Source organism: Lipophrys pholis (genome assembly GCF_963383615.2).
Source record: "Lipophrys pholis genome assembly, chromosome: 1".
Classification (NCBI taxonomy): Eukaryota; Metazoa; Chordata; class Actinopteri; order Blenniiformes; family Blenniidae; genus Lipophrys; species Lipophrys pholis.
The window spans coordinates 37,618,919-37,643,966 of NC_137635.1; the positions used below are offsets into that span (position 1 = coordinate 37,618,919).

A 25,048-nucleotide genomic window follows, 5' to 3' on the forward strand; every position below is an offset into this window, starting at 1 on the left:
CTGAGGGGTTTATTTTCTCAGTGTAACCAGTTCATGCCTGCATTGGTACTTTTATTCATCCATCCAATAAAGTAAAATCTTTAATGTTGAAACTCCAGACCGGAAGTGGCGTGGTTACTGTCGCTGCATTAACGTCTATGGATCTCAGTATTTGGGCCATCTGACTGCTGCGGACTATCGCCGTGTGGTCGCCTGTACGGGTATATGTTTTAAAACAAATAGTGGCTTCTCTCCACATCTTAAAGGTAGGTCGTCATCTCGAAGTGTAAACTATTGATTTGAACGGACTGTCATGCTAATAACTGAGCTAGCTGTTGTAGCTCGTCCGTCCTCTACTGACAGCATCTGCAAGGTTAGCTCGGTTCGGTCGCCTTTTCTGCCTCCGGCTCGGTCCTCCGACCTGCTCCGACCACCATCACCTCAACTTTGTTTTTAACCCCGACGTTTTCGTAAAGACGTCGAAATAATATCGACATGGACAGGTGGGAGTGAGTTTGGACGCTGGGGAATAACACAGCTCCGCAGGTGAAGAGGAAACAGTCGGTTTAATCAACTTCTAACTAGTTTGAGTGGCGTCAACTACTTTATTATATCAACCAAGTGGTCTGGCCTGTTTGGGAGGGATTAAATAGGTGTTCTAAGTTTTGGTTACAGCGATTCATAGTTTCCTCGTTGGCTTACAGTCACCTGGAGCTGCTGCTGCACTGTGACGTTTGGATTCTGGTAATAAGCCATTAACAACACAGGTTTTTCTCACTATGTTGTAACGCTGTAGGTAATAATAATCACACAATAGTTACACTTTACCCAGAGAGCACTCATTGGCATTGTTACAAAGTGCAAGTTTCCAAAATGTGAAAATCCGATATAAAATGAGACAAAAGAGGAAAAGAATGTGTGTGTGTGCGATAAGCTGGTAAGGATGGAGTTAGATTTTAGGCTGTACAATTTAATAATGACGATACAGTGTGAATGATAACTATGTATAATGTCCATCATTAGTCAGTCATATTTTGCAGGCAGCCAGTTTAGAAAACAGAGCATATCAGAGATCATACTGATTCAACATGTCACACAGCAGCATTTTACACAAATGAGAGGAACTTTGGCCTTTATCAGGACGGCGATGCTTTAAAAACTTGATGTGCAGATGTAAGGATTGATCTGATGCGATTGTTATAACTGAGGATTTGACACACGTGGTCTTAATGTGCTTAAATCCTTTTCTTGTTTGCTTATATCGACACGATCCTCCATCGCATCGCCATCATGCGCACGCACACAGCCATGTCTCCATCAGTGCCCCTCCAGGAGATGATCCGGGCCATCAGGTCTGCCAGGACACAGTGTGAGGAGCGGGGCGTCATCCAGAGGGAGTGTGCGGCCATCCGGGCCCAGTTCAGGCAGGCCGACAATGGCGGGCGGTCGCACAACTTGGCCAAGCTGCTTTACGTGCACATGCTGGGTTACCCTGCTCACTTTGGTCAGGTGAGTGGATTTTTGCTTAATGCCTGTCACGGGTTCATTCGGGTTAAACGGGGGCCGGCAAGCGGACACAGTATACAGGCCAAAGCCGCCCCGACCACTCGTATTTACATTCTGAGCACTGATCCCTGGTGCAGGGTATTTTTGTGTTTGTCACATAACTGTCAGCAATACATATCTTTACAATGTTACCGCTATGCACTTAAAAACTTTGGAGGTCATTGGTACTTTCGCTCATTTTAGAACTGTTTTAAATTGTGGTTAATTCCTTCAAGCGAAGTCTGTGGGGGTGGAGGTTGGAAGTGGGCCACTGAATGCGTCCAGCCCGAGGGCTGCCGCTCGACTCCGAGCTCACGCCGACTTCCAGTCGGAGCGGTTAAAGAGAGGAGAATTCCTCCCGGGGCGTCAGCAGTGTCAGTACTCGAAGTAGCTTCACGTTTCAGAGTTGTTTGCTTTTATCGCTAGATGGAGTGCGTGCGCATGATAGCCAGCTCTCGCTACAGTGAGAAGCGTGTGGGGTACCTGGGAGCCATGATGCTGCTGGATGAGAAGCAGGACGCCAGCCTGCTCATCACAAACTCCATTAAGAAGTGAGGATGACCCAAACACATGAATTGAATGGATTTATATTTAAATGTATGTTTTGATTACTAACATTTCCACTGACGAGAAGAAACACAAATATGTGCATTCACTCTGAAATACACGTTTCTAGATTTATAGCATAGTCGTACCTATTTGTAAACGAGGGAGTTTTAAGTACTTATCAGTAAAATTATAAAAAATTCACGTGTGTATTTTCTTTGGAAAATACAAGATGGTAGCAAATAAATTAGTTGTAATAACTAAACACTATCCAAATTCTTTGTATGAATACATTTGTGCTGAACATAAAATGCAAATATGCATAGCCCAAATCTCTTTTTGAGATGATTATGTTTAAAGGTGTTTTTATTATGACAATGTTATTTTTAGAACCAGACACACTAACACAAATCTACATTATACTCCCACTTCAATCAATTGTATATCGTTTTCTTTAATTCATGTTAACTTACAGTTGTATAAACTTAAGACATCTCTTATCTGCACTTATCATTAAGCGTATGTTTTTCAGATAACCAGAACAGAGGATAAGTTTGCATGAATAAAATAAATAGGTATAATCCTAATTCAACACTCGGAGCCGCCTCATCATCTGTGTGTCTTTCTGTGTCTGTGGTTCAGCGACCTCTCTAACAGTAACCAGTACGTGCAGTCTCTGGCTCTGTGCACGCTGGCCTGTATGGGCTCGGCTGAGATGTGCAGAGATCTGGCGCCGGAGATCGACAGGCTGCTCCGAGCGTCCAATTCCTACATAAAGAAGAAGGTGTGAATCCCTGAAAGTCTCACGTTTCATTATTTTGCCACAAAAAGCTATGTGTTGTCGAGCTGCGGGGATGAGTCGTTGCACGTTTCATCGACTATGAAGCTGACACAGCAGTTATTTACTCATTGTACCCATGATGCAAACGCTGCTGACGAGAAGCTTGGCTCTTCTTCTAGGCTGCTTTGTGTGCCGTTCACATCGTGAGAAAAGTCCATGATCTCGGAGAGCTGTTTGCCCCCGCTGCCCGATCACTCCTTTCTGAAAAGAACCACGGCGAGTGAATCTCTAAGAACGATTGAAATAACCAGCTGGTCTTGAACTTGCTCTTTCTAATTAATGTCCATTTGCTGCTCCTCTCAGGTGTGTTACACGGCGCTGTGGTGCTCATCACTGAGCTGTGCGAGCGGAGCCCGGAAACACTGGAGCGATTTAGAAAAGTACATAGGACACACTCACACGCACACACACACACACACACACATGCACACACACACACACACACACACACACACACACACACACACACACACACACACACACACACACACACACACACACACACACACACACACACACACACACACAAACTTCATCGTCTTTCATTTTAATGTTGTAATGAGTTGATGCGGTGTTTATTCCAGACAGTGCCTGATCTGGTCCAGATCATGAAGGGTCTGGTCATTTCCGGTTATTCTCCAGAGCACGATGTGGCAGGAATTAGTGATCCCTTCCTTCAGGTCAGTCTTAACTTCACAACTACTTTTTTTTATTAATCCTAACTCGATTCGCAGCATTTATTATCAGGATTGTGAAAAATGTTGGTTTTTTTTGCATGTTTTTTCTCCAAGTCTTCTATTTGGAGGATCATTCATCTCATCTTCGCTGTTGTTTCCGCGGATCAGTTGTACCAAAATAACTTGTCCATCTGTTCTTTCCCCTCACGCCTCCATCTGCAGGTACGCATCTTGAGGTTGCTGAGAATTCTTGGTCGCAACAACGAATCTGCGAGCGACGCCATGAACGACCTTCTGGCTCAGGTTCGATGTCCACTTTCACAAAATATCGCTTGTTTCGTGTGGTCGTCAGTCCATCCATCGTGCTTGAATTGAATCATGCCTTTGTTGACGGTACGCTGCGACACAAAGTGCCTCACAGAAGCAGTAAAATAAAAATATTTCCACACATCTGCACACATGCAAAATCGAAAGACCCAAAACATTTGCGTTAGATGATAATATACAAGAGGGAATAATAGGTAACACTTTGATTAATCAATTAAGATCAGGCTTGAAAGAGAGTTAAAGATTAATTGCTTTTCCTAAAACGCATATGTGTGCATGTGAATACGAGTTGTTGTAAAACAGGGGTATCCTAAAGAGAGAATCTCTTTAAGTAAGATGAAAGAAGATGGATATCTAGATTAGCATGTGCGCGTAAATCTGTAGGAAAGTAAATTAAGTTTTCCGTCTCATTCGGTCCTGTGATGTTTCGCTCTTTATTTGTGATCACCATTCATCCAGCTGTGTGTTTAGCAACAATATTTAATATGGTCACCGATTGTTTTCCTCTGTTTTCAACACATAGATGTATGTTGGTTGCCGGCTGTGCTGATGTCATGTGATTTGTGATGCAGGTGGCGACCAACACTGACAGCACGAAGACTGTGGGCAACGCTGTGCTGTACGAGACTGTCCTCACCGTACTAGACATTAAGTCAGAAAGCGGCCTCAGGGTGAGACACTAATCCCCCGACTCACCGCGGGGATACAGAAAGACATGGTATGGCCCCGTTTGATAATTACTGTGTATATTCTTTGGCTGTGCCACAGGTACTGGCCGTGAACATCCTGGGTCGATTTCTTCTAAACAATGACAGGAACATTCGGTAAGTGTGTTGTTTAGTTTTTTTTCTTTTCCCCCTGCTAAACTCGCTCTCTACACCGTTCCCACCTTTCTCTCTTATCTCTCAGGGTCATTTCACCTTTCAGGGCTGACGGCAAACTCACCGCTGCCTCCCAACAGGCTGTTATCGTCTGAGCTAACTAATTACTTTCCCCGAGAGCCACATTGTAAGGTCACTGCCTGCCTCGCCATGCTGAGGTCTCATATTCAGGCCAGGTTGTTTTTCAGTGAGAGACAGTCGGGACCTGCTGGAGATTCCTTTGTTTGTATATTTTTGCTGTGCTATTATTTTTTGGGGGGGTTTTGTCTCCATAGAGGAGTTGGTGGCAGACAGGTCTGTCTGGTTCAGGCTTGCAGGGCCCCTGAGTCTCTTCATGGCCGGGTGACGGTTTTTCGGACTGGTTTAGTCCTGCAAGAGCCGCCCAGCTGGATGACACGGCTCCCCTGTCCACATTAATACTTCATTAGGCAATTACTTATCCCAAGTGGAAAGATAAATTATTTATCGTGGCAAGATGAGGAAATTAACTTTTTCCAGAGGCGTAGTCATTGTTGTCACCTCGTAGTTGTACGTTATTTTAATGATCCATTCATCAAATACATTGAGTTTTGTTCTATACGATCAGTCCTGTTGCCCTCAGAAAACTCAGACCACACTGTGCTTCCCTCGCCGCACAAATATATTTGGACTGTGGGAGGAAACCAGAGTACCTTGAAGAAAACTCCATGTACTCATGGGAGGATCATGCAAACTCCACATAGAAATACCCCCACCGGGCTCGAACCAGGGATTTTATTCGCTGTGAGGCAAAAGTGCCAACCACTTTCAAGCTATTTCAATCTGTCCTGCTTTGACTTTCAGGTATATTGCCATGACGTCTCTTCAGAAGATTGTCGTGACGGACCACAATGCAGTGCAGCGCCACAGGGGGACCATCGTTGATTGCCTGAAAGACCAGGATGCATCTGTGAAGCGGTAACTTTCACCTGTGAATGAAAGGCATCTTTACTACTGTTGGAAACTTTCAGTTTGTCTGATCTCTCTCAGATTCTTTTCATTTAAAACAAACTTTATTGTCGGTATATCAACACTCTGCATATAAATGACCGCTTTGTTAATGTTTATTTCGATTCATCCGGCTGAAGATAATCTTATTTTTAGTTCAATCTGAACAAAGTACAATTCCTTTTCAGAATGTCTTGTCTCTCACTGCAACTTTAGATCAAGATTATAGCAAATTGAAATGGACTGTATTCAATCATATCATATTCTGACTCATCAATCACCCGATTGATGAGTCCTGTTGACGTATATATACAGCATGGCTAACCCTATACCTGCATCACTGTCTAGCCGCGCCTTGGAGCTCTCCTTGGCTCTGGTGTCGGCCTCCAACATCCGCTCCATGATGAAGGAACTGCTCCTCTTCCTCTCCTCCTGCCCCGCCGAACTGCGGAGTCAAACTGCCAGTGGTATTTTCATTGCAGCTGAAAGGTGCGTTAGATGCCGTGCATACAGTTCACGCATTACAAAAAAACACTTAATCTGTGCATGGAAGCGCACACGCTCTACATTCATGCACGTGAATACATTCAGTGTGCACTCTTGTGCCAAGCTGGGATTGGTGGTATTGTTACAAACACATGATGATAATGTGCACATAAATGGGATGCAGCCGTTTAAGTGTTGAGGCTGTAACAGAAAAAGGTCTGTGTACTTGAATTATATTCCGTGTGTAGCTACATGTCTCACTCTGTGTCTGTCTCCACTCGCAGCGATAATATCGCTTCTCCAGCAGAAAGTATAACAATGAATGGCCCTTTGTCTTTGCACAGTTTATCATTAGACAGCTCTATGTGTGCGTCGCTAATGGAGGGTACAAATGGATGAAACTGTGCGCGCGCGTGCGTGTGTGTGTGTGTGTGTGTGTGTGTGTGTGTGTGTGTGTGTGTGTGTGTGTGTGTTTCTCACACTCAAGCACAACTGAGTTAGCTGTGTGTGTCTCTGTCTCTGTCAGGTATGCGCCCTCCCAGCGCTGGCACATTGACACCATCCTGCATGTCCTCACCACGGTAAATAGACACTGAGCCACTCACCTGCTCCCTTTTTTTTTCTTCTTTTTTTTGCCTCTTCACAACCCAAGCTTTCTAATTTTGAACGCACTGTGAGTAGAGATGACTCTAGACGGGATTAGTGGTGGCTGCACATGAATAGAGCACTGTTTTTGTTTGCACTTGCCTTTAAGCAATGCAGGTAAAGGCTCTGAAAAAACTCTGTATCGCGGACTAATGCTTCTTCGACTGCTGCTTTCTGTATCATGTGTTTTTTTGTTTCTTGATAAAATAGCTCAACCTATTTATTTCTCCGTCTCTCCACACCATAAGTACAAAAGGTTTACGGAAACAATGATGTGAAGGCGTGGCATGAATTAGGGGTTAATCCTTTATAAATGTCCTTTATGAGGAATTGTTATGGAAATGTCCTGCGAGTGCGGTCATTGTGTGGAGAGGAAAAAGTAGCATGACCTAAATACTCGAACCAGCTGTCTGACTAATGAGGTTTGGTGCGTTCACGTGTGATTCCCACTCTGACAGGCAGGGGGCGACGTAAGAGACGAAACAGTACCCAACCTGATCCAGCTCATCACCAACACCGCGGAGCTGCACTCTTACACCGTCCACAAGCTCTACCGAGCTCTGCTCACTGACATCTCTCAGGTTTGAGGGTTTTATCTTCTTGCAGCAGAGGTTTGCAACTGTTTTTTCTGTCATGTTCTAAACTCACCATCAATCTGAAATAATCTCTTCACCCCTGCTGTAGACACATTCAAACGTGTATGTTTAATTCCCTAATGTTAGCTCTGATTTTCAGTTCTTCTCACTTCCATCGTACTACGATGTACGAGTGAAAACAAAATCACAAGTCAGTCAGACGTTTTTCCACTAAGTGTTCAAAATCCATCCAAAAGAAAACATGTAATCAAATAAAGGAGTAAATTACAAAAAGTAGATTGCTGCTGCGTCTGTCTCAGCAGATATCCCAGCCGCGTAAACAAAACTACAGAAGGACGCTGGCTCTTGGACACATAGATCTGCAATCAGTCTTAATTTACAGATATATGTTTTTATTACGCATGGATGAGATGTTCCCAAATAATCCTCATTGTCATCCAGAAAATCCAACGGATCCCACAGTCTGCGAGAGCTTTTATCCGTTAATTCATCGCGGCTTCATCTGCAGTTGCTCTTTGCGTGCCAGTCAAACCGCTTCGTCCTGGCAGCAGACGAAGCAAAGGTCTGCAGACGCACTGAGCCAAAGCTCCTCTGTGACGCTCTATGTTAAACCTCCGACCTCATGACACTCAGCGGTCGCGTGAATTTGTGTACAAGATTCAATAAAACCAGTGTCGAGTTTGATTTTTCTATATCTGAATAGTCCTGATAAAAACATGTCAATGTTTATGTGAGTAATAGCAGTGAATGTGCGGTACACAGCCTCACCAGTTTGAAGTGATATCTGCACTGGTGCAGAATAGACCGACTGTGCAGGGGTGTGCTCAAACTAATGTTTGGGAACAATAAACCCCCTCAAGTATGCAATGAATAATTTTTATAAACAAACACATTTAAAATCATAAACAGACCAGGAAAGTCTGCAGTGGCCATGCTCAATCTACTATCAGGAAGTTTTCTGTTTTGCACACATAGGATTTTTTTTTTTTTTAATCAAATGGATGTTCTGAACTACATCAAGTCGAGTATTTTTAAACAGAACTACTGTTGGATAACTTGCGGTCACAACTTGTGATCGATGTCCTTTCAGATCATTTGCTGTAACCGTTTTAAACCACGTAGAGTGGAGCTGTTCCGGTGCCCCAGCAGGGAGAATAGCTCGACTTTCAGTGTGAAACTGGCTGATGCAGCCAGGTTTATTTTGGGATCGTCTGTCAGATGAGCAGCAGCAGCGTGGTCTTCTGCTGTGTGGCGCCGCGTCTCACTTTCCACCACGTTAAAAAACCCGTGAATTTAACTCTGATGTTCCAAACCCAAGGAGAGCCATGAAGCTTTAGCCTGTGAATGTGTTCGCTCCGGGCGTGAAGTGTAGACACGGTTCTGAGAATAGTATCTGTGTGTGCAGCAATCTCTGGTGCAGGTGGCGTGCTGGTGTATAGGAGAGTATGGAGACCTGCTGCTAAAGGGAGACTGTCAGGAAACTGAACCTGTGCAGGTACACGCAGCAGAGCAAACATTTCTTCTTTTTACATTTTAAATAAGTAGAAGGGGATGTTTTTACAGTTGGAGGGGAAAAAAATCATTTTAGGTTAAGTTCTGCTCAACAAATCTAATCGGCTGCAAGGTGGCAGTTCTATCTATATTTTCTGCTGAGAACTCTGTGCTGTCGTGTCTGGCGTTCAGGTGTCGGAAGACGACGTCCTGGACGCTCTGGAGACAGTCCTGCAGTCCCACATGTCGTCCCCAGCGACCCGAGGCTTCGCGCTCACTGCCACCATGAAACTCAGCACCAGAATCACTGAGAATGTGGAGTAAGAAGTCATTTTGTTTTGTTGCAAACGGCGACCAAATCCAAGTGGAGCGCACCGACAGTCCGCTCAAATGATTCACTTCTTTCTCAGGATATATATATATATATATATATATATATATATATATATATATATATATATATATAATGTCCCTCGACCTAACTGCTTGGCCTTCCTCTTCACCACCTTTCAGCCGCATCAGGAGCATCGTCAGCATCTATGGCAGCTGTATAGACGTAGAACTCCAGCAGAGGGCCGTTGAATATAACGCTCTCTTCAAGAAATACGACCACATGAGGTACACGACAGTAGAGTAAAATCAACCTTTCCTCTTCTTAGTGTGTGCTATTGTATAAAGAAAATACTAAGGTATTCTCTCTGCTAACAGGGCAGCGGTGCTGGAGAGGATGCCAGTGATTGAAAAAAACTCTCCGGGTCATACCAATGGGGAGTCGACAGGAGAGACTGTGAAGGAGGTTCAAGCAGTCAGAGTCAAACAGGGAGAGCTTCAGCTGCCGACGCAGCCTGCTAACCAGGTACAGTAGGACCATGAGACGTGTGAGACATTCACAGCCTCTTTAATAGAAATACACTCTTTTTTTTTTTTAAATCCAGGTTTAAACAGTATCGCCACATGAAATCTGCTACGGCGAACGTATGTTTGTGCAGGACTGTACCTCACTCCTGTCATGAATACTTAGCCTCACCTTTATCATGCAGATGTGACTTTGTGTGGAGTCGTGCAAGTTAGAGCCTTTTTATCATTTTTCTGTTTTGACAGCTTCCATTGTGTAAGTCAACGTCTGTGACCCGAACTGACTGGTTTAACAGCAACTTCCTGTTGACACTCAAAGATACAATGGATGCAGACGTCCATCGGTTGTAGAATCTCTCTTGCAACTGTTGTTGTTTTAAGTATTACTCATACCGTAAAAGTATATTTGGCAGATATTCACACATTTTTATTTCGCTATTCCCGCTAATATGACGCTGTTGAATTAGGTTTGACTGAGACGTCCTCCTTCACTCTGTGGTGCTCTTCAGGTTTGTGATCTGTTGGACCTCCTGAGCAGCACTGAGGAGCCTCTGCAGCCCACCTCAGCACCCGGCAGCTCCGGACCGTCTCAGTCCGCCGGCTCGGCCGGCGCTGCTGGAGGAGACCTCCTGGACCTGTTGGGAGGGCTCGATCCCATTCCCCCCACACCAGGTCTCACCGCAAAGCTTAAGAGATGGATAATCTTCATCTTAACTTGAGTTATTTTTGGGGGGGGGCGGAAATGCAGCGTTTCTTAATATTTCCCTTCTCCACAGCTCCCACAGTCCCGGTGTATGAGAAAGAGGGTGTGAGTTTGACACTGAGCTGCGAGAAACAGTCGGACTCGAGCCTCACGGTCACACTGACGGCCTCCAATTCCACCGACTCAGACATCAGCAGCTTCAACCTGCAGGCTGCCGTACCCAAGGTGTGTGTCACTGGAACTCAAGCGAGACATAACGTTCACACACAAAGTCGCGTCACTGTGGATCATTCCTCGAAATGTCATTCTCATGTTGAAAGCCTGATCACGCCCCTTTCAAATGGTGCCACACAGAAATTCTCTCTGAAACTCTGAAATATATGTCAGAGGTTTTGAATTTGTCTCCCATAGTGTGTGGAAATGTCCCAAAATAAATACTGATCCGGTTAATGAAGAAACAGAGAAACAATGCAACACACTTTAGCAGTACGTATCCAGTCAGTCATTTCCTTCATGGCTGGGACTGCATTGAGGGACCTTTAGTATTCCTGACGCAGATGTTACCTGAACTCCACCCGTGTTTGATTCCCTCTGCAGAGCATCCAGTTACACATGAAGGCCCCCAGCGGGGACTCGCTTCCTGCTCGAGGCGCCGCTAAAGTCACACAGGTGGTGATGCTCAACAACCCGAACAAGGTGAGATTATAAATAAGGAGGTATATTAGTCCCTGATCCCTCATTACGTCCCTGCATGTTTCTGATATATTAAATCTGTTCACCAAGGGTGTAGAGAAAGTCGTGCTGAGTTCGGGACAGTTTGTATGTCCTCACTGTGTGTTCACACTTCAAGCAAACCAAACCCAATTCTGATTTTTGCACCCGAGAAACAGGCCTCGGTCATATGTGATACCTAATCTGATATGTACCTGATGTCGCTCGATGCAACTGAATGGTCAAATCTCATGTATGTGACTACCACGTCATTAACGTGAGACTGATGTCACAAATCTGTGGCACCACCAAAATGTGTGAGGGAAGAATGGACGGAGTGGAGATGGTAGGCATGGGTGACGGGACTAAGGTGTGGTTTTGTGTCAGTGAATCTCCATCCATAATTACTTCGATAAACAGTGCACGACGGCATGCCTGCAGATCTCGGCAAGAAATCACAATTGAGCAACGAGACCCACGGTGTCAACGTGGCCGAAGTGGTTTTAGAGAAGAGTGGGTGGACGAATGGCCGAAATGCTGCAGTCAGTCCTCTCGCGTCACACGCTGTAGTGAAATAAAACATCTGGTTTTATCTTAATCTTCTTGATGGACCGAGTCTCTTGTCTCTCTTCCAGGTTAATCTGAAAATGAGAATCCGCTTGTCGTACAGCAGCCAGGGATCAACGGTCCAGGACACGGTGCAGGTGGACTCCTTCCCTGCACTGTGACATCATCACCATGCGACGCTCGGGGGGTCTTACTACTGTCCACATCGCAGCACACACTGCTGTTCCTCAGCTCAGTGGGTTTTCTTTTTTTTTATATATATATATATATATGGAGTCACATTTTTCTCTGGAAGTGTTAATGTGATTTCAGCACACTTTGAATCTTACAGGTATAATAATATGGGTGGGGTTGCAATCACTACTGTACTTTGAAATGTTATCATTAGGTGGCATTCAGGTTCTTTGTTTACAAGCTGCTACATCTGATTGTATTCTTTTTCACTCCATAATTGTAGAAATTTGGTGGCTTATATTAGTCAGTGTAAGCCCCTTGATCACTCCCCCGCCCCCCCATACATCACTCCATGTTCTCACTTTTTAAAGTGGGGAAACACTAACAAATGAGCCACGACCTTCAGCAGGAATCTCACGTATCCAGTACACTTGATTTTATTTATGAAGACAAAGATATGCATTTAAACTAGAAGGATTTCCAATCACTACCTTACGTGCTGCACTTACTTGCCTTCTGTTATTCAGACCACCCCGGTTCATTCCCCTGTGCCTTCCACTCCTTCTTTAAATGTAATCACATTTTTGAGGCCAAGAATATTTCAAACTTAAATTCTACTCATGTTTGCATCACCCCCATATGAGCAATACTTTGCTTTTCGTGAGCAGTGGCACCGTGTCTGTTGTTTACAGAGGCTCCAACAGAGTTATTTTAATTTCTGAGTACTGTGTAAAGTGATGCGAGAGGAAAAAAAAAGAAAAAAGGATTGCCTACAATATGTATATTTTCGATATTAAATGTAAAAGCACAACTGAGTTTTAAGACTTTGTGAGATACAACTGTCTGCTGGAGGACGACCAACTCCGAGAAGAAGCCGGCGGGTAATAATCTGATGAAACACGCATGTAGACTCTGGTGCTCCACATGAATTTAAGAGAAATTTCTACCAGACTGTCGCCGTCTCACCACCTGGACCCAAATGTGACGAAAACAGCAGGAAACATTGTGTCGGCTGTCCAGATCGTCTTTCAATACTCGGTTTCATGTTGTTTTTCTAATTAAAAAAAATAAAGAAAATCAGTTTTCATAATTCACAGCGGTCCTGTGTATTTTGTCCTGATGTGGTTGCTCTGTGGAAACTTATTAGCCATAACATGACCGCGAGCAGGTGAAGCAACTCATTTGGTAGTGGGTGGGATTTACGTTAAGCTTAGAATCACACTAAAAAAGAAAAATGTATACAAATTAGAACTTTTTGTGTATGTGTTTATATTAGAAGAAGACGTTTATATCAACTTCAGCATTTATTCACAAGCAGAAAGACCACAGTGCTCTTAACCTGTCAAAAAAAAAAAAAAAAAACATCAAGAAAGGAATCAAAAAGTCCTTTTTTTGTGTGGTTTGGTTTGTTTGCGTTGGCCCGGGAGCAGGGGGATTGCAAGATTTCTGTGCTGCAACCAAGTTACGAGGTGACAGACATCGAGAACAATGGCACTCTGCGGGCTCCGGCGACGACGACTCATGAGGAGGGGAGCCGTGTGCAGCCTCTGTGGAGCGACGACCCTCCTCGTAGCGCCAACACGAGGTGGAGCACCGAGCCTCCCTGGATCTTGTAGTCTGCCGCCGTCTTCTCATCGTTCCTGCCGAGGACAAAACGCAGGAGTTCAAGAGAAGAGACCTCCGGGGTTAACCTGGAGCCAGTGAAGACGACTTACATCTGTTTTCCACTATAGATGAGTCGCTGTTGCTGTGGGGGGATCCCTTCCTTCTCCTCCACCCGTTCTTTGATCCGCTCCACCTTAAGTTGCACAACAGACAAGACTTTTAGAAATGATACGCGACGGCTGCCGCTTGGCATTTATTCATCTGAAAGACTTTTAAGTTGAAGGTGTCACCTTGTCTGTGGGCTCAATGTCGATCTCTATTTCTTTTCCAGTGAGAGTCTGAAACGTGACGAACGATTAGTAAATTAACTGAGTCGTTAAAAATGATTATTCACAATACTAGTACTTTTCAAAACACAGAAACTGGACTCATTATTTTGAATAAATTCTTCTTGAATTCCTCAAGTGGATGAAACCTTAAGATAATCCTGAGCTCCTGGAAATGTGAGCTCAACTTCCTGTTGATGTAGTTTGGCGTTTTGAAGATCAATATATGTTTTTGGAGAACTGCTGATGGAGAGAATTGAGAATATTCTTGATTTACCAATTGCTCAAAACACATTTTATCTTTTTAGTTAAGTTGAGAACTTGCCTATTGAATGTTATATATTTTTTTAAAAGATACATAAGAATCGATATTCTGCAGATATTTCATTAAATTTCTACCTCTTCTGGCAGTTCTAATACTATAAAACAAACCTGCACTAAAGGCAGGGACAATCAAGCCTCTCCAAAAGACGAAATAAACAGTTGATGTAAATGTTGATTCCTATCAGAAGTGGAATATTGTAGTCATCCTAATTTAGAAATTAGATTGCTGGTTAAGATGTTTTGTATTACGATGCCTCATAACCAAATCAAACATTTACCTATTTCGATGCCAAAAACCTCTGGCTACATTTGTTTATGAGTCTGTTGGAATTGTGCTCAAATCTCTCCGTTCAACCTTTCATTCCATACTGGGACATGTGGGATAACTAATGATCCACAGGATATAAAAGTCCACATTAATGTGAGCATTTCAGGCTTTCCGTTTATCGTCTCGGTTCCGTTTTTGATCTCAAACATCACACAGACCATCTTTTTGGATCTTTGATTAACTACTTCCAATTGAAACCAGATTTTAATCACTGCTATTTAGGAGGTGGGATTCCTCTGGGTCTCCCAACGTCCTCCCTTTCCAAAGATCATGCATGTTATGTTAAATACTGACTTTGAATTGCATGGATCTTTTTAATTTACTGGCAAGTGGCGATCTTTACAGGGTGTACGCTGCATTACTGCCCATTGTCAACTAGAATAGGCCCCATTTGGATGATGTGTAGATTAATAGATGGTATTGTGTGTTCTTCTCCATAGCCTGCAGACAACAGACAGCACTGAGTGTCCAGCCAGGGATTCCAGGTTAGATGGGTGGAGGGAGGCACTGGAGCCTAAAAAGACCAACACCAGGCTAAAAGCAGAGCATCTCCTGGACACAAACACTGAGCAACTGAAGCATCACAGACAGTGAAACCTTCATTTTCAGCCCAAACTAACATTTCATGTTTAACACAGGAGGACCTATCTATGTCTTATAATATTGCTCCTCCCGTTGAAAAGTTAAAGAAAATACTTTACACTTTCATTGAATAGCTAAAAGGAAGTACGCTTAGTGTCGTTGGCCCTGTGGATTTTTATGTAAAATCGTTAATAAAAGACGAATACAATATATTTATTTATAAGCCGTTGTCACCGATTTCTATTTACTTCTGCTTTAGTAATTGATTAATGAATTTACGGGTATTTTAAGTTGACGGCTACAAACTGCTAAACAGCAACTATAAAGATGACCCAGAGCTCAGTTTTGTTTAGTTTTTTTACGGTTTAATGCCATGAAATCAAATGTCAAGTTAGTTTTCAATTCTGCGCGAGGCCCTGAGAGAAATCAACGGCGCTCAAAGCAAAACGAATTGTGGCGGAAAACTACGCAAATATAAGAAACACGTCTTACCTTCACTTTGATCAACATGTTGACTAATGGTTACGATCCTACTACAAACTGCTCAAACTGATAGATGGAACAAAACTCTCCACAAATTGTATTTAATACAACCTGCTTGTCGAGCTAACTTCAATCACTTCCTGTGTAACACAATGACGGTCCGGGCAGCCAACTCAAGCTCACGAGCGCCAACGTTCCGCGTTTCTTTCCGTCTCTTCCAATCTGGTGAACTGATGAGAGAATTCACGAATAAAAAAAGTTGTTCTAAACTTTCAATTATGTGCTTCTTTTGGAGGAATTTCCACAATTGTAGACAATTATGAATATGCAAAACAATGCACAATATTTAGAGGAGTTTTTGTTCAATAAGACAGTAGTATTCAAAGGTTTAAAGAATGTGGCAGCAAGATAACATATCATCTCGCAGAAATTAAATTCGAAATCATTTTCTAAAACATATTCTAAATACTTACAGAGGACATATGTGTGTGTATTGCTACTGTCTTTAAGTCACAAAAGTTGTTAAGAAACATATAACATCCTTGGGGCATCTTTTTTTTATTTTTAATAAAAACAATTTGATTCTATCAATAAGTACTTTAATGAGTACTATAAAGAGTTAAAGCATAGTGTAGGTGTGTGGTATGTTACAGCCATAATATAAATTTCAGCAAATTCATAGATGGAAATCAACTAATACTGATGATTTGAGAAATGAACCTGTGTTCAATCAGCGAAGGAGCCTGTTTTCAAAGAGTTTGTATGTTTTTCTATCTTCCAATCCATCGATCTTTCATCCCATTTTGTCAAACCAAGGGTAACTGGCGGCTGGAAGTAATCTTGGTTGACAATGAACAGACAGTGATGCACACCATGGACAGGTTGGCATCCCACCGCGAGGCAAACACAGAGAGGTAGACGATCACATATCCGTTCATTCTCATCTACAATTTAGAGACACCAAGTTACCTCACTGTGGGAGGAAAACAGTAATCAGAGAAAATAAGATCAATTTAAAAAAAAAAATTTTAACTGAAGGTTAGGATGCATAAAACAATATGCTCTCGATACCAGCTGTAACTTTTGCAGTTCCCCATTGATTTAAGATAAGGAGGTATCTTGTTGATATGTGTGAAGGTGACTTAAAAAAAAGTCAATAAAAATATAAAACATGCAAACTCACACGGAAAGGAACCAAGTTTGAAATGGAAATGGATTCGTTCTTGAAATGAGGCGAGAGTACTTACCATCACATTACTCTCTGACCTTTGAGGGATAAAAAGAGTATTTTCTTAAGAGGGCTGCCACAAATGGCTTAGTTTGTAAAGTGATATTCAAAATTTCACAAATAGTTTGCAATATGGCTTTCTGCACTTGTGCCTTCATGGTTCACTGCTTCTGATTAACTTTGACTGTCTTGTTCATTTAGCGATATAGTATTTTTTTTGTTCTCTGTAAATGAGATAATTAGATCAATAGAGATGAGCAATATTATCAACATACAGGAAATAATGGAGTAATCTCAGCTGAAGTCCTGAAGTTGTGTTTCCCCACACAGAGAAGCAGATTTACAGTCGCTAGGATAGAAGATCAACTAAGTAAACACAGTACATAAACAACGAAGGCTTGAAATTTAATACAACTCATACAAAGAGAAGAGCTTGTCAGTAAAATGACAATTTACCAGGAAGACTTGAATGATCTCCGGTGGTGCTCTGCAGTTCAGCTCACAAATCATCAGTGTGAGTTGACCTACATTTTGCAATTGGCGTGAATGTTAGTGTGAAACCTAGATTTAAAGAGCACAACTTTTCCTGGTGGAGCGTGAATTCAGCGCTGCCATGAGGGAAAGCTTCGGTCAAACGTCTTTGTGTGGATGAATTTTTTGCAATTATATCACAAATGCTGCACACGAGTCACTTTTGGTTAACTTGAGCAGACTTAGTTTCCAACTTTGGCAATTCAATTCAATTCAATTCAATTTTATTTGTAAGGCGCTAAATCACATCAACAGACATCTCAAAGCGCTCTTACAATGATAGAGGACAACAGAACCCAAGTAAACCCTTCCAAAGCAAGCAGTCAATGTTAACAAACATCCATGAATTCACTCTTTTCTTTTAATGATGGCTACAAATCAATATTAAAAGTGAATTTTGTGTCCACATTCAAGAGATTCATAACTATTAAGCTTGTTTCATGTAATTAATTTAGCCCATTTGGACTCTCTACCCCCTCTCTATAATAGTCTTCCTAACTTAAATACATTGTTGAAAGAATTCAAAGAAGCTTGCTCAGCCTGACTGCTGCCCCGCCTCCACACAGGTGTCCATCGTTCAGTTGATTGACCAGAAGCCCTATAAAGTCTGCAGGTCACAAGTGAGTCTCAATCGTCCAGTCATGGTGACCCATTTTTACCTAGGTGTGCTAGTTGCAGCTGTTTTCGCGGCGGCTGTCGTCAATGCAGGTATAGTTTGCGCATGCAGAGGATTTTCTGTGTTTTGTGTCCTGGAACCGATGCTCATGAAAACTTTCCCACAGAAATCAAAGTAGTCTGTGAGAAAGACGCTGTCAAAATCACATGGAGGATCCGGCCGGACCTGGTGCCGTATGCAGCTCGACTCTTCCTGGGAAGCTGCATGGCCTCTCGGCTCAAAGTTCTGCCCAGTGGAGACGGGGAAGCCCACTTCAACTACGCCTTCACCGAGTGCAAGTTTAAGAAACTGGTAATGTGTTCAGAAATGTAGCACCGATTCACCTTCCAGTCACTAGTCTTTATTTTAATCTGTATTTTTTTCCCTCTGCAGATGAAGGGAAATAAATTGATCTATCAAAACCAGCTGAGTTACAGACCTGAGGCCAAAACTAAACCAGCAGCTTTTGTGTATCCTGTTGAATGCGTTTATAAAAGGTAGTGAATGCTGAGTTTCAGATTTAACTGAACAGTGTTATGAGGAATTTTTGTGACATTTCAGACCTGAGGGATGGGTTCCCCCATTTCTGAACCCTGCATCGGGTGTTTCTGAAGGCCACGGTGGGCTGGTCTTCCACATGGCACTACTAAATGGTTGGTTTTTCCAATATGCTTCATTTAAAAAGACACACACCAGTCCAGACACTCTTCTAAACTGTTGTTCTCTCACAGAGCTCCTAACGGGAATAGCGAAGACCAACATCATCCCCCTGGGCTCATTCATGCCAATCTGGGCAGCGGTGGAACAGAAGTCCCATCAGCCGCTGATGCTACTCATGGAGGAGTGTGTGGCGGCCACCACACCAGAAATAAAGACGGGCACTCAGCTTTACCCCATCATTGGCAATAAGGGGTAGGTTGCCAGTGTCGACCAAATCCCTACTGAACATGGAATGGCTCGTTTTAGTTCTAATCTGAGGTTCACATCCTAGGTGCCTCTTGGAAAGTGTGAATGGAAACTCGGTATTCCTTCCTCGGTACCACTCTTCAGCTCTAATCCTCTACTTGCAGTCCTTCAAGTTTGGTCTTGGAAAGGAGGTGAGGGTGGCAAAATTAAACACTTCCAGAAATTGGCTTTCAGTACTCATATTTTTATTTATTTTGTGGTTCTCAGGTGTACATCCACTGCAAACTGGTTGCCTGGGATCCTGACGCTCTTGATGAAAGTAAGAAGACGTGTCATTATGTAAAGGAAAATGAGAGGTAATTATAGTTTTAAAACCTATTGAAACTAATATTCATTTTGCCAAGAAATCATGTGCAAAGTACTGTTCTTAATGCTGACATAATTGCCACGTTTGCCTCTTTCTGTAGCTGGCAGCTTCTTGAGGACCCGTTTCAGAGCTCTCTCTGCAGCTGCTGTTCTTCAAACTGCAAGACACGCTCCAAAAGAGGCGTTGAATGGGGTATTGTGTCAATGCCACCTTGGATAATTGTGAGATTGTGCTCCTTTCAGTCATGATTTCGCCACTTTTTTTTTTCTTTTTTCCCTGTTCCAGAATCTCACAGCCTGAGTCAAACAACTGTGTTGGGACCCATCATCATTGTGGACCAATCTGATCCGAGGGCCAACACTTTAGTGGAGGCTGCCATCGAGTCAGAGGTGAAATGAGTAAAGGCCGCTCTGGATTTGACGCGTTTGGGCTCGATTAAGTTTTTAAGCACTTTTGTCTTTTACAGGAACAGCGCAACTTTAACTGATGGCGACACTGGCAGTGGACCTCAACCCTTTTAATTTGAAAGTCTGATGGCTCATTTGTTTTTGTTTTGCCGATTCATTAAAGTATAGCAACAACTTGACTTTGATTCTGTTATATCTGTCATTTCCTGGTTTGTTTTTTCTTTTCACAAAATTACCAATCCTGCATTTTCATCTGTAGCATCTTGAAGATGAATACTCTACCAATAAACCTTCTAGACATTAGCAGTGTGTAAAAGATGTTAAATAAGGTATTTTACATCTAAAAGCAGTTTTCTGCTTTTCTAAACTGAGAATGTTTGGTCCAAATTAGTCATAACCTTAATCCAGTACCTTTCTTTTCCTACGATCATGTCTGAGCTAGATTTGGATTCTGTCCATTTTCTCAGACGACAGTCTGTCATAAATTGGGTTTCACTCTTACGGGAGTTTATTCCAGTTGGATTTCTTTTGTCTGAAAGTGGTTTACATACTGAAAGTCTCATTCTCACACACCCTTGGCACCAGCTGCCATCCTCAAGACTGGCAGGAAAAACCCGCACTACAACCAGAGCTACAGTGATGGACCTAAAGGCTTCAGTCAAATAGAAAAACTGACTGATTTTAAATAGCCATAGTAATTGTGTATGATCTGAACTCGCCTTTGTGGATGTTCTAAAAGACATTTAAGATCTTCACCTTGAGGCACACTATACTTCCAGTTTCTCCTGCAAAGCTCACTGAAGCTGAAATGTGACTGCTGGATCAGCACATTAATAAACTATATATTTTATTTTGTCTATAGGTTGAAAAAGGCAAATTACAAAAATGATTTTATTTCCTTCATTGAACAAAATGCTGTTTTACAAGTGGTATTCTTAGGGACCAGGCTTGTTTTGGAGCACATTCAGCTGGTTTAAAGTTGGGGACGGAAAGATCGTTCTAGGGTAAAGTGCAAGTGTCCTCTTAAACACTTCTAAGACTTTGACTGCAGTAGAATTATGGGAAAAGTAATAAACTGTCCTGATATTTTACTTTGTGTAAATAAAGTAACTCAAAGTACAATAAGGTTGAATGTCTCAGCGTATGCTTCTATCTTTGGGGTATGCACAATATTTCCTCACACTTTAGAATGACCAAACATCCTCCTTTGCCCAGAAAGGGTTTTTTTCACATCCTGTCCAAGTCCTCTCTTTTTCTTCTTTTTTTTACATTAAAAAATTCTACCAAGAACCTTTAAGAATGTATTTTAATGGAATTAAATACTGTTGTCCTTACATCTGATGTAAATTGAATAAATGTTCATTTAAAATTTGGTGAGACTGGGTCAAGTGTCCTTTTTTTAAGTTAATCTGGTCATAATTCCATCCATCCATGATCCATGCATCCATCCTAGAGAGGTCATTAGTTCATCATGGAGAAACACCACTTCACACATTCACCCCATATATCGCATATTTTGCACGACAAGAGGAACCAGGAGTACCTGGAGAAAACCCATGCTCACGCATGGAAAATATGCAAATTAAGCATAAAAATTCTCGCGCGCTCGGACTCCAATTGGACATATCTTCGCTGTGAAGTTCGACTGTTAACGATGACACCACTGTGCATGAACCTCCTAATAAACTCTTACTTCAAATTTGTCACACCGCTTTACGTTGAAAAATGTGGGGTGGGGTTTTTGTTTTTGTATTTCAAATTAACATTCACTGAATTTTAAAGTGATTATTACAATTGAGCTTTTTTGGGGATTTCTCATCAACACAAACTCAAACCCTCTTTGTAAATATATGTGGACTGTAATGTAGAAACTCTTCTTAAGCTCACATATACTTGCAGATTGGCCTGCGACTGTGGCCTGCTGCTTGTTACCAGCTGAAAGACGTTGCCTTGATTGACCTAATCAGGTAGAATAAAAACATGGTGAGGCGGAAGCAGGCAGTGTTCCGTCATGATGGCTTGCGTCTGGTGGTGTGTGCTGCTCCTGAGCCTTGTCGCTGCCGTTTCAGTCAATGCAGGTAATGTGTCGCTGACCAGGTAAGTGTTGTAGAACATCACCTCTGAACGTTTTGAGATGAAAGCTCCGTTTTTGTTTTTCTTCATTTAGACATGACACTAGACTGCAAGCCTGATTATCTGACGCTGGTGTGGACGGAGAACCGACCGCATGTTGACACTTCGCTGTTTCGTCTGGGTAGCTGTTTTCCAACCAGCACTACAGCGAGGGAGGCTGTTTTCAGCGTTTACTTCACCGACTGTGACTTCAGGCAATTGGTAAGTACAGCCTGTTACGACCCACAGAGTGGGGGAACATATTTAATGAAGCAGACAAGAGAATTGATTTTAAGTTTCTCTGCCTCATATCATTGAAGAATGAGCATGCAGGCGGTGTACACATGAAACCCTTGTCCACCTGTCCCTCAAAAAAAACAGGAAAGGTACAAACTTAAAAGATGGGCGTGACAGCCCGGCCAAACGAACAAAAAGGTGCGGCATTAGGCCAAACCTGTACAGGGCCGTCGAGCCAGTACCGGAACGGGGCAAAGGTACAAAAAAAAACCCCCAGACAATACCCAGATTAAAATTTTTAGAAGACTGCCGGTCCAGCCACGCCAACGAACTACTGATTCCTCAGAAAGCCTATTGGGGAAATCCTAACGAGTGACTTGGAACAGATGACTGTGGGAGTGTACGCCCACAAATGGGATTTTGAATTGAGTTCCAAATGCTAGTAACTTTTCTCTCTCTCTCAGGTCACTGGGAAAACGCTAATGTACTATGGTGAATTGTCTTACAATCCCTCTTCTGATTCTCACGTACTTCCTGAATCTTATCTGATCGTCTGTGAATCTGAGAGGTGGGTGTCTCCACTAGAATATTATGAGAACAATATAAATTTCTGAACTGGTTTGGGTGAATAACACAGCTGGGTTTGTTAAATGCAGGCCTGTGGACTGGAGCCCTGTGTACTTTCTGCCCGAGTTTGATACATATGATCAAGACACGCTTATGTTCCATATTGGACTCATGAATGGTGAGTATCAAGCTCATGAATTAAAAAAAAAAAAAAAAAAAAAAAAAACCCAACCCAGAACTACTCGATATCACAGATTTATCTTTTGGCTTTAGCTGACTTCTCAGGTCCTGCTGAATCTACAAGTTTTCCTCTTGGCTCAATGATCCCCATCATGGCCAGTGTGGAGCAGGAATCCCATCAGCCTTTGCTGGTGCTACTTGAGGAATGTGAAGCCTCCACCACACCAGACCTGCGACCTGGAAGTAGCTTGTACACTATCATTTCCAATAAGGGGTACTGTATTCTCTTCTGGCACCAACTTTTTTTCTCTCCCCCCCCCCCCCCCCCCCCTCTTCAAAGCCGTACATTAAGTAATGAAACTTTTTACTATACAGATGTCTTGTGGACAGCAGGGAGTCGCGCTCACAGTTTGAACCTAGAGACAAATCTTGGGAAATCAAACTGTCCCTTCAAGCGTTTCGGTTTGCTCTGGGGGAAGAGGTAAATTAATTTCATATTCCTCCAGTTGAAACTCCTGAAGAGATGCAATAACATGTCATTTCTCTAAGGTGTTTATCCACTGCACTGTTATGGCTTGGGACCTCGACAGCCTGGACAAGACCAAGAAGGCCTGCCACTATGTGAAAGATCAGGGGTGAATGGCAGAGACACTGAAACCTGAATGTGATGTGTGAGGGAGATCTGGCCTCTGCATGACACTGTGGCAACTTGTGTTTTAATTTTCAGTTGGGAGTTGTTGGACAATCCTTCCTCTAACAGTTTGTGTGACTGCTGTGACTCCAGCTGCAGTGGCAGGAAGATCAGGAGTTTACAATCGGGTATCTATCATGACACAGTTGCTGGTGTAATTTACTAGTTTATGTCCGTGCTAAAAGTAATTTTCTTTGTAGAGAAACGTGCAGTCAATCGAAAGATGATCCTCGGGCCACTAACGATAACAAAGTATGTTGAAGTAGATGCATTCTAAAATGACAAGTTGACATTCTTTGCATTTATGTTTGCTTTTTTCCCCCCACCTACAGGTAACCTTGACCTGACTGGCTCCTTCACCTGCACTTGAGTTTTTAATATTGTAAAAGCTTGGTGCCTGTCTTTGCATGTTAAAATATGAGACTAATAAAGAGCTCTGGATTTCATGTTTGTTGTGGGCCTCTGAGTATTTTCAATTTGTCAATGGCTAGAAAGGAGAGATTTAATCTGAGTTGCTTTAGTTGGTGCCATCTAGGTCTCAAACTCTGGACTTTTACTGCCCTAGGCACAGTCCAAGTATTTAAAGTCAAATGGTCTGGAGCCTCATGTAGTGTTCAGAAAACTTGAATATGTACACTATGCTTTATCAAATTAGCTATCCTGGATAAAAATGAAGGCAAAACTAGGTTTTACAAAAAAGCCATTGTTTTGGAAACGCGCAAAATCCAACCGTGGCCGGAGTTGGCCACGCCCCTTTTCGGATTGTCTAAGCAACAGGATCGGAGACAGGCCTCGTGGCTAGCTAATGGCTAGCAACCCTCAACATTGAACTTCATAAAGTTCGAGAGGTAACTAAGATAAGATCACAATTTCTAGACATGTTTTGACTCTTTCCTTCTGTATTTACACGAACATCGAGTGTTTAGCCGTGTAGATATTGAATGCTGTCTGGCTAGCTTCGCTAGCACTAATATGAGCTGTATAGTTCATGTGTTAGAAATATTCTTCCCACTCTTACAATAAATGTTTATATGAAAAAAAAAAAAACCTACCTGAATGTAAGATGAAGTTGACAGGGACAACTAAGGGTATAGCTTTGCTTCTGAAGTTATGAAATGCAACAATCAGTGTAATCCCAACAAAAACAAGTATTGAAAAGGCAGAATGTAACACAATTTTTTTTTTTTCAGACGTCTTGATTTTGATGATACAATTTATGACTGCAAACGAGGTGTTCATCAATTTTTACCTCGTCTATGAACATCATTTATTGTACACAGCAGTTGGAAACTGTTAAACACACGCACACACTGGTGTTGAAGATACTTTTCATCTGTAGCAGGTTCTGCTTCAATATAACCCCACTGTCCTAAAATATAAATATAGCTGGTTTATAATTTATAGGATTAAGCCAAAGTGAACACATAGATATTCAGTGTGTTTAATTGTGAACTGTTTCCAACATTTATATGTTGAATATTAAAATCTAACTTTGTATCATTAATCTTAACATTTGGTAGTACTGATGT

General features: G+C 42.4%; 4 protein-coding genes across 4 annotated transcripts; 3 read left to right on the top strand and 1 right to left on the bottom strand.

Moving 5' to 3' along the window:
* The first annotated feature begins 102 nt into the window (after window positions 1-102).
* Window positions 103-12,412, top strand: ap1g2 (adaptor related protein complex 1 subunit gamma 2). Its single transcript, XM_080462028.1, has 22 exons — window positions 103-245; window positions 1,286-1,488; window positions 1,951-2,075; window positions 2,713-2,854; window positions 3,031-3,127; window positions 3,215-3,291; window positions 3,496-3,591; window positions 3,811-3,891; window positions 4,488-4,586; window positions 4,684-4,739; window positions 5,619-5,732; window positions 6,111-6,251; window positions 6,775-6,829; window positions 7,352-7,474; window positions 8,895-8,984; window positions 9,173-9,300; window positions 9,494-9,598; window positions 9,689-9,836; window positions 10,345-10,507; window positions 10,612-10,763; window positions 11,136-11,234; window positions 11,885-12,412. The coding sequence occupies exons 2-22, from the start codon at window positions 1,288-1,290 to the stop codon at window positions 11,975-11,977; spliced, it is 2,385 nt and encodes a 794-aa protein (XP_080318154.1). The 5' UTR covers window positions 103-245; window positions 1,286-1,287; the 3' UTR covers window positions 11,978-12,412.
* Window positions 12,413-13,064: 652 nt separating this feature from the next.
* On the bottom strand, window positions 13,065-15,800 carry nedd8l (NEDD8 ubiquitin like modifier, like). The gene is made up of 4 exons (XM_080462040.1): window positions 15,648-15,800; window positions 13,886-13,933; window positions 13,706-13,788; window positions 13,065-13,630 (listed from the first exon to the last, which is right to left on the bottom strand). Exons 1-4 carry the CDS (start codon window positions 15,663-15,665, stop codon window positions 13,510-13,512), a joined length of 270 nt encoding a protein of 89 aa, XP_080318166.1. The 5' UTR covers window positions 15,666-15,800; the 3' UTR covers window positions 13,065-13,509.
* Window positions 15,801-18,038: 2,238 nt separating this feature from the next.
* Window positions 18,039-19,723, top strand: LOC308111014 (zona pellucida sperm-binding protein 3-like; the record flags this gene model as incomplete). Its single annotated transcript, XM_080465700.1, has 9 exons — window positions 18,039-18,060; window positions 18,180-18,364; window positions 18,446-18,549; window positions 18,614-18,705; window positions 18,784-18,964; window positions 19,044-19,149; window positions 19,226-19,314; window positions 19,426-19,517; window positions 19,611-19,723. 9 exons carry the CDS (start codon window positions 18,039-18,041, stop codon window positions 19,721-19,723), a joined length of 984 nt encoding a protein of 327 aa, XP_080321826.1.
* A 2,178-nt stretch (window positions 19,724-21,901) lies between these two features.
* LOC308111087 (zona pellucida sperm-binding protein 3-like) lies at window positions 21,902-23,889 on the top strand (the record flags this gene model as incomplete). Its single annotated transcript, XM_080465829.1, has 6 exons — window positions 21,902-22,049; window positions 22,922-23,102; window positions 23,204-23,309; window positions 23,378-23,463; window positions 23,556-23,647; window positions 23,852-23,889. 6 exons carry the CDS (start codon window positions 21,902-21,904, stop codon window positions 23,887-23,889), a joined length of 651 nt encoding a protein of 216 aa, XP_080321955.1.
* Window positions 23,890-25,048: the final 1,159 nt, after the last annotated feature.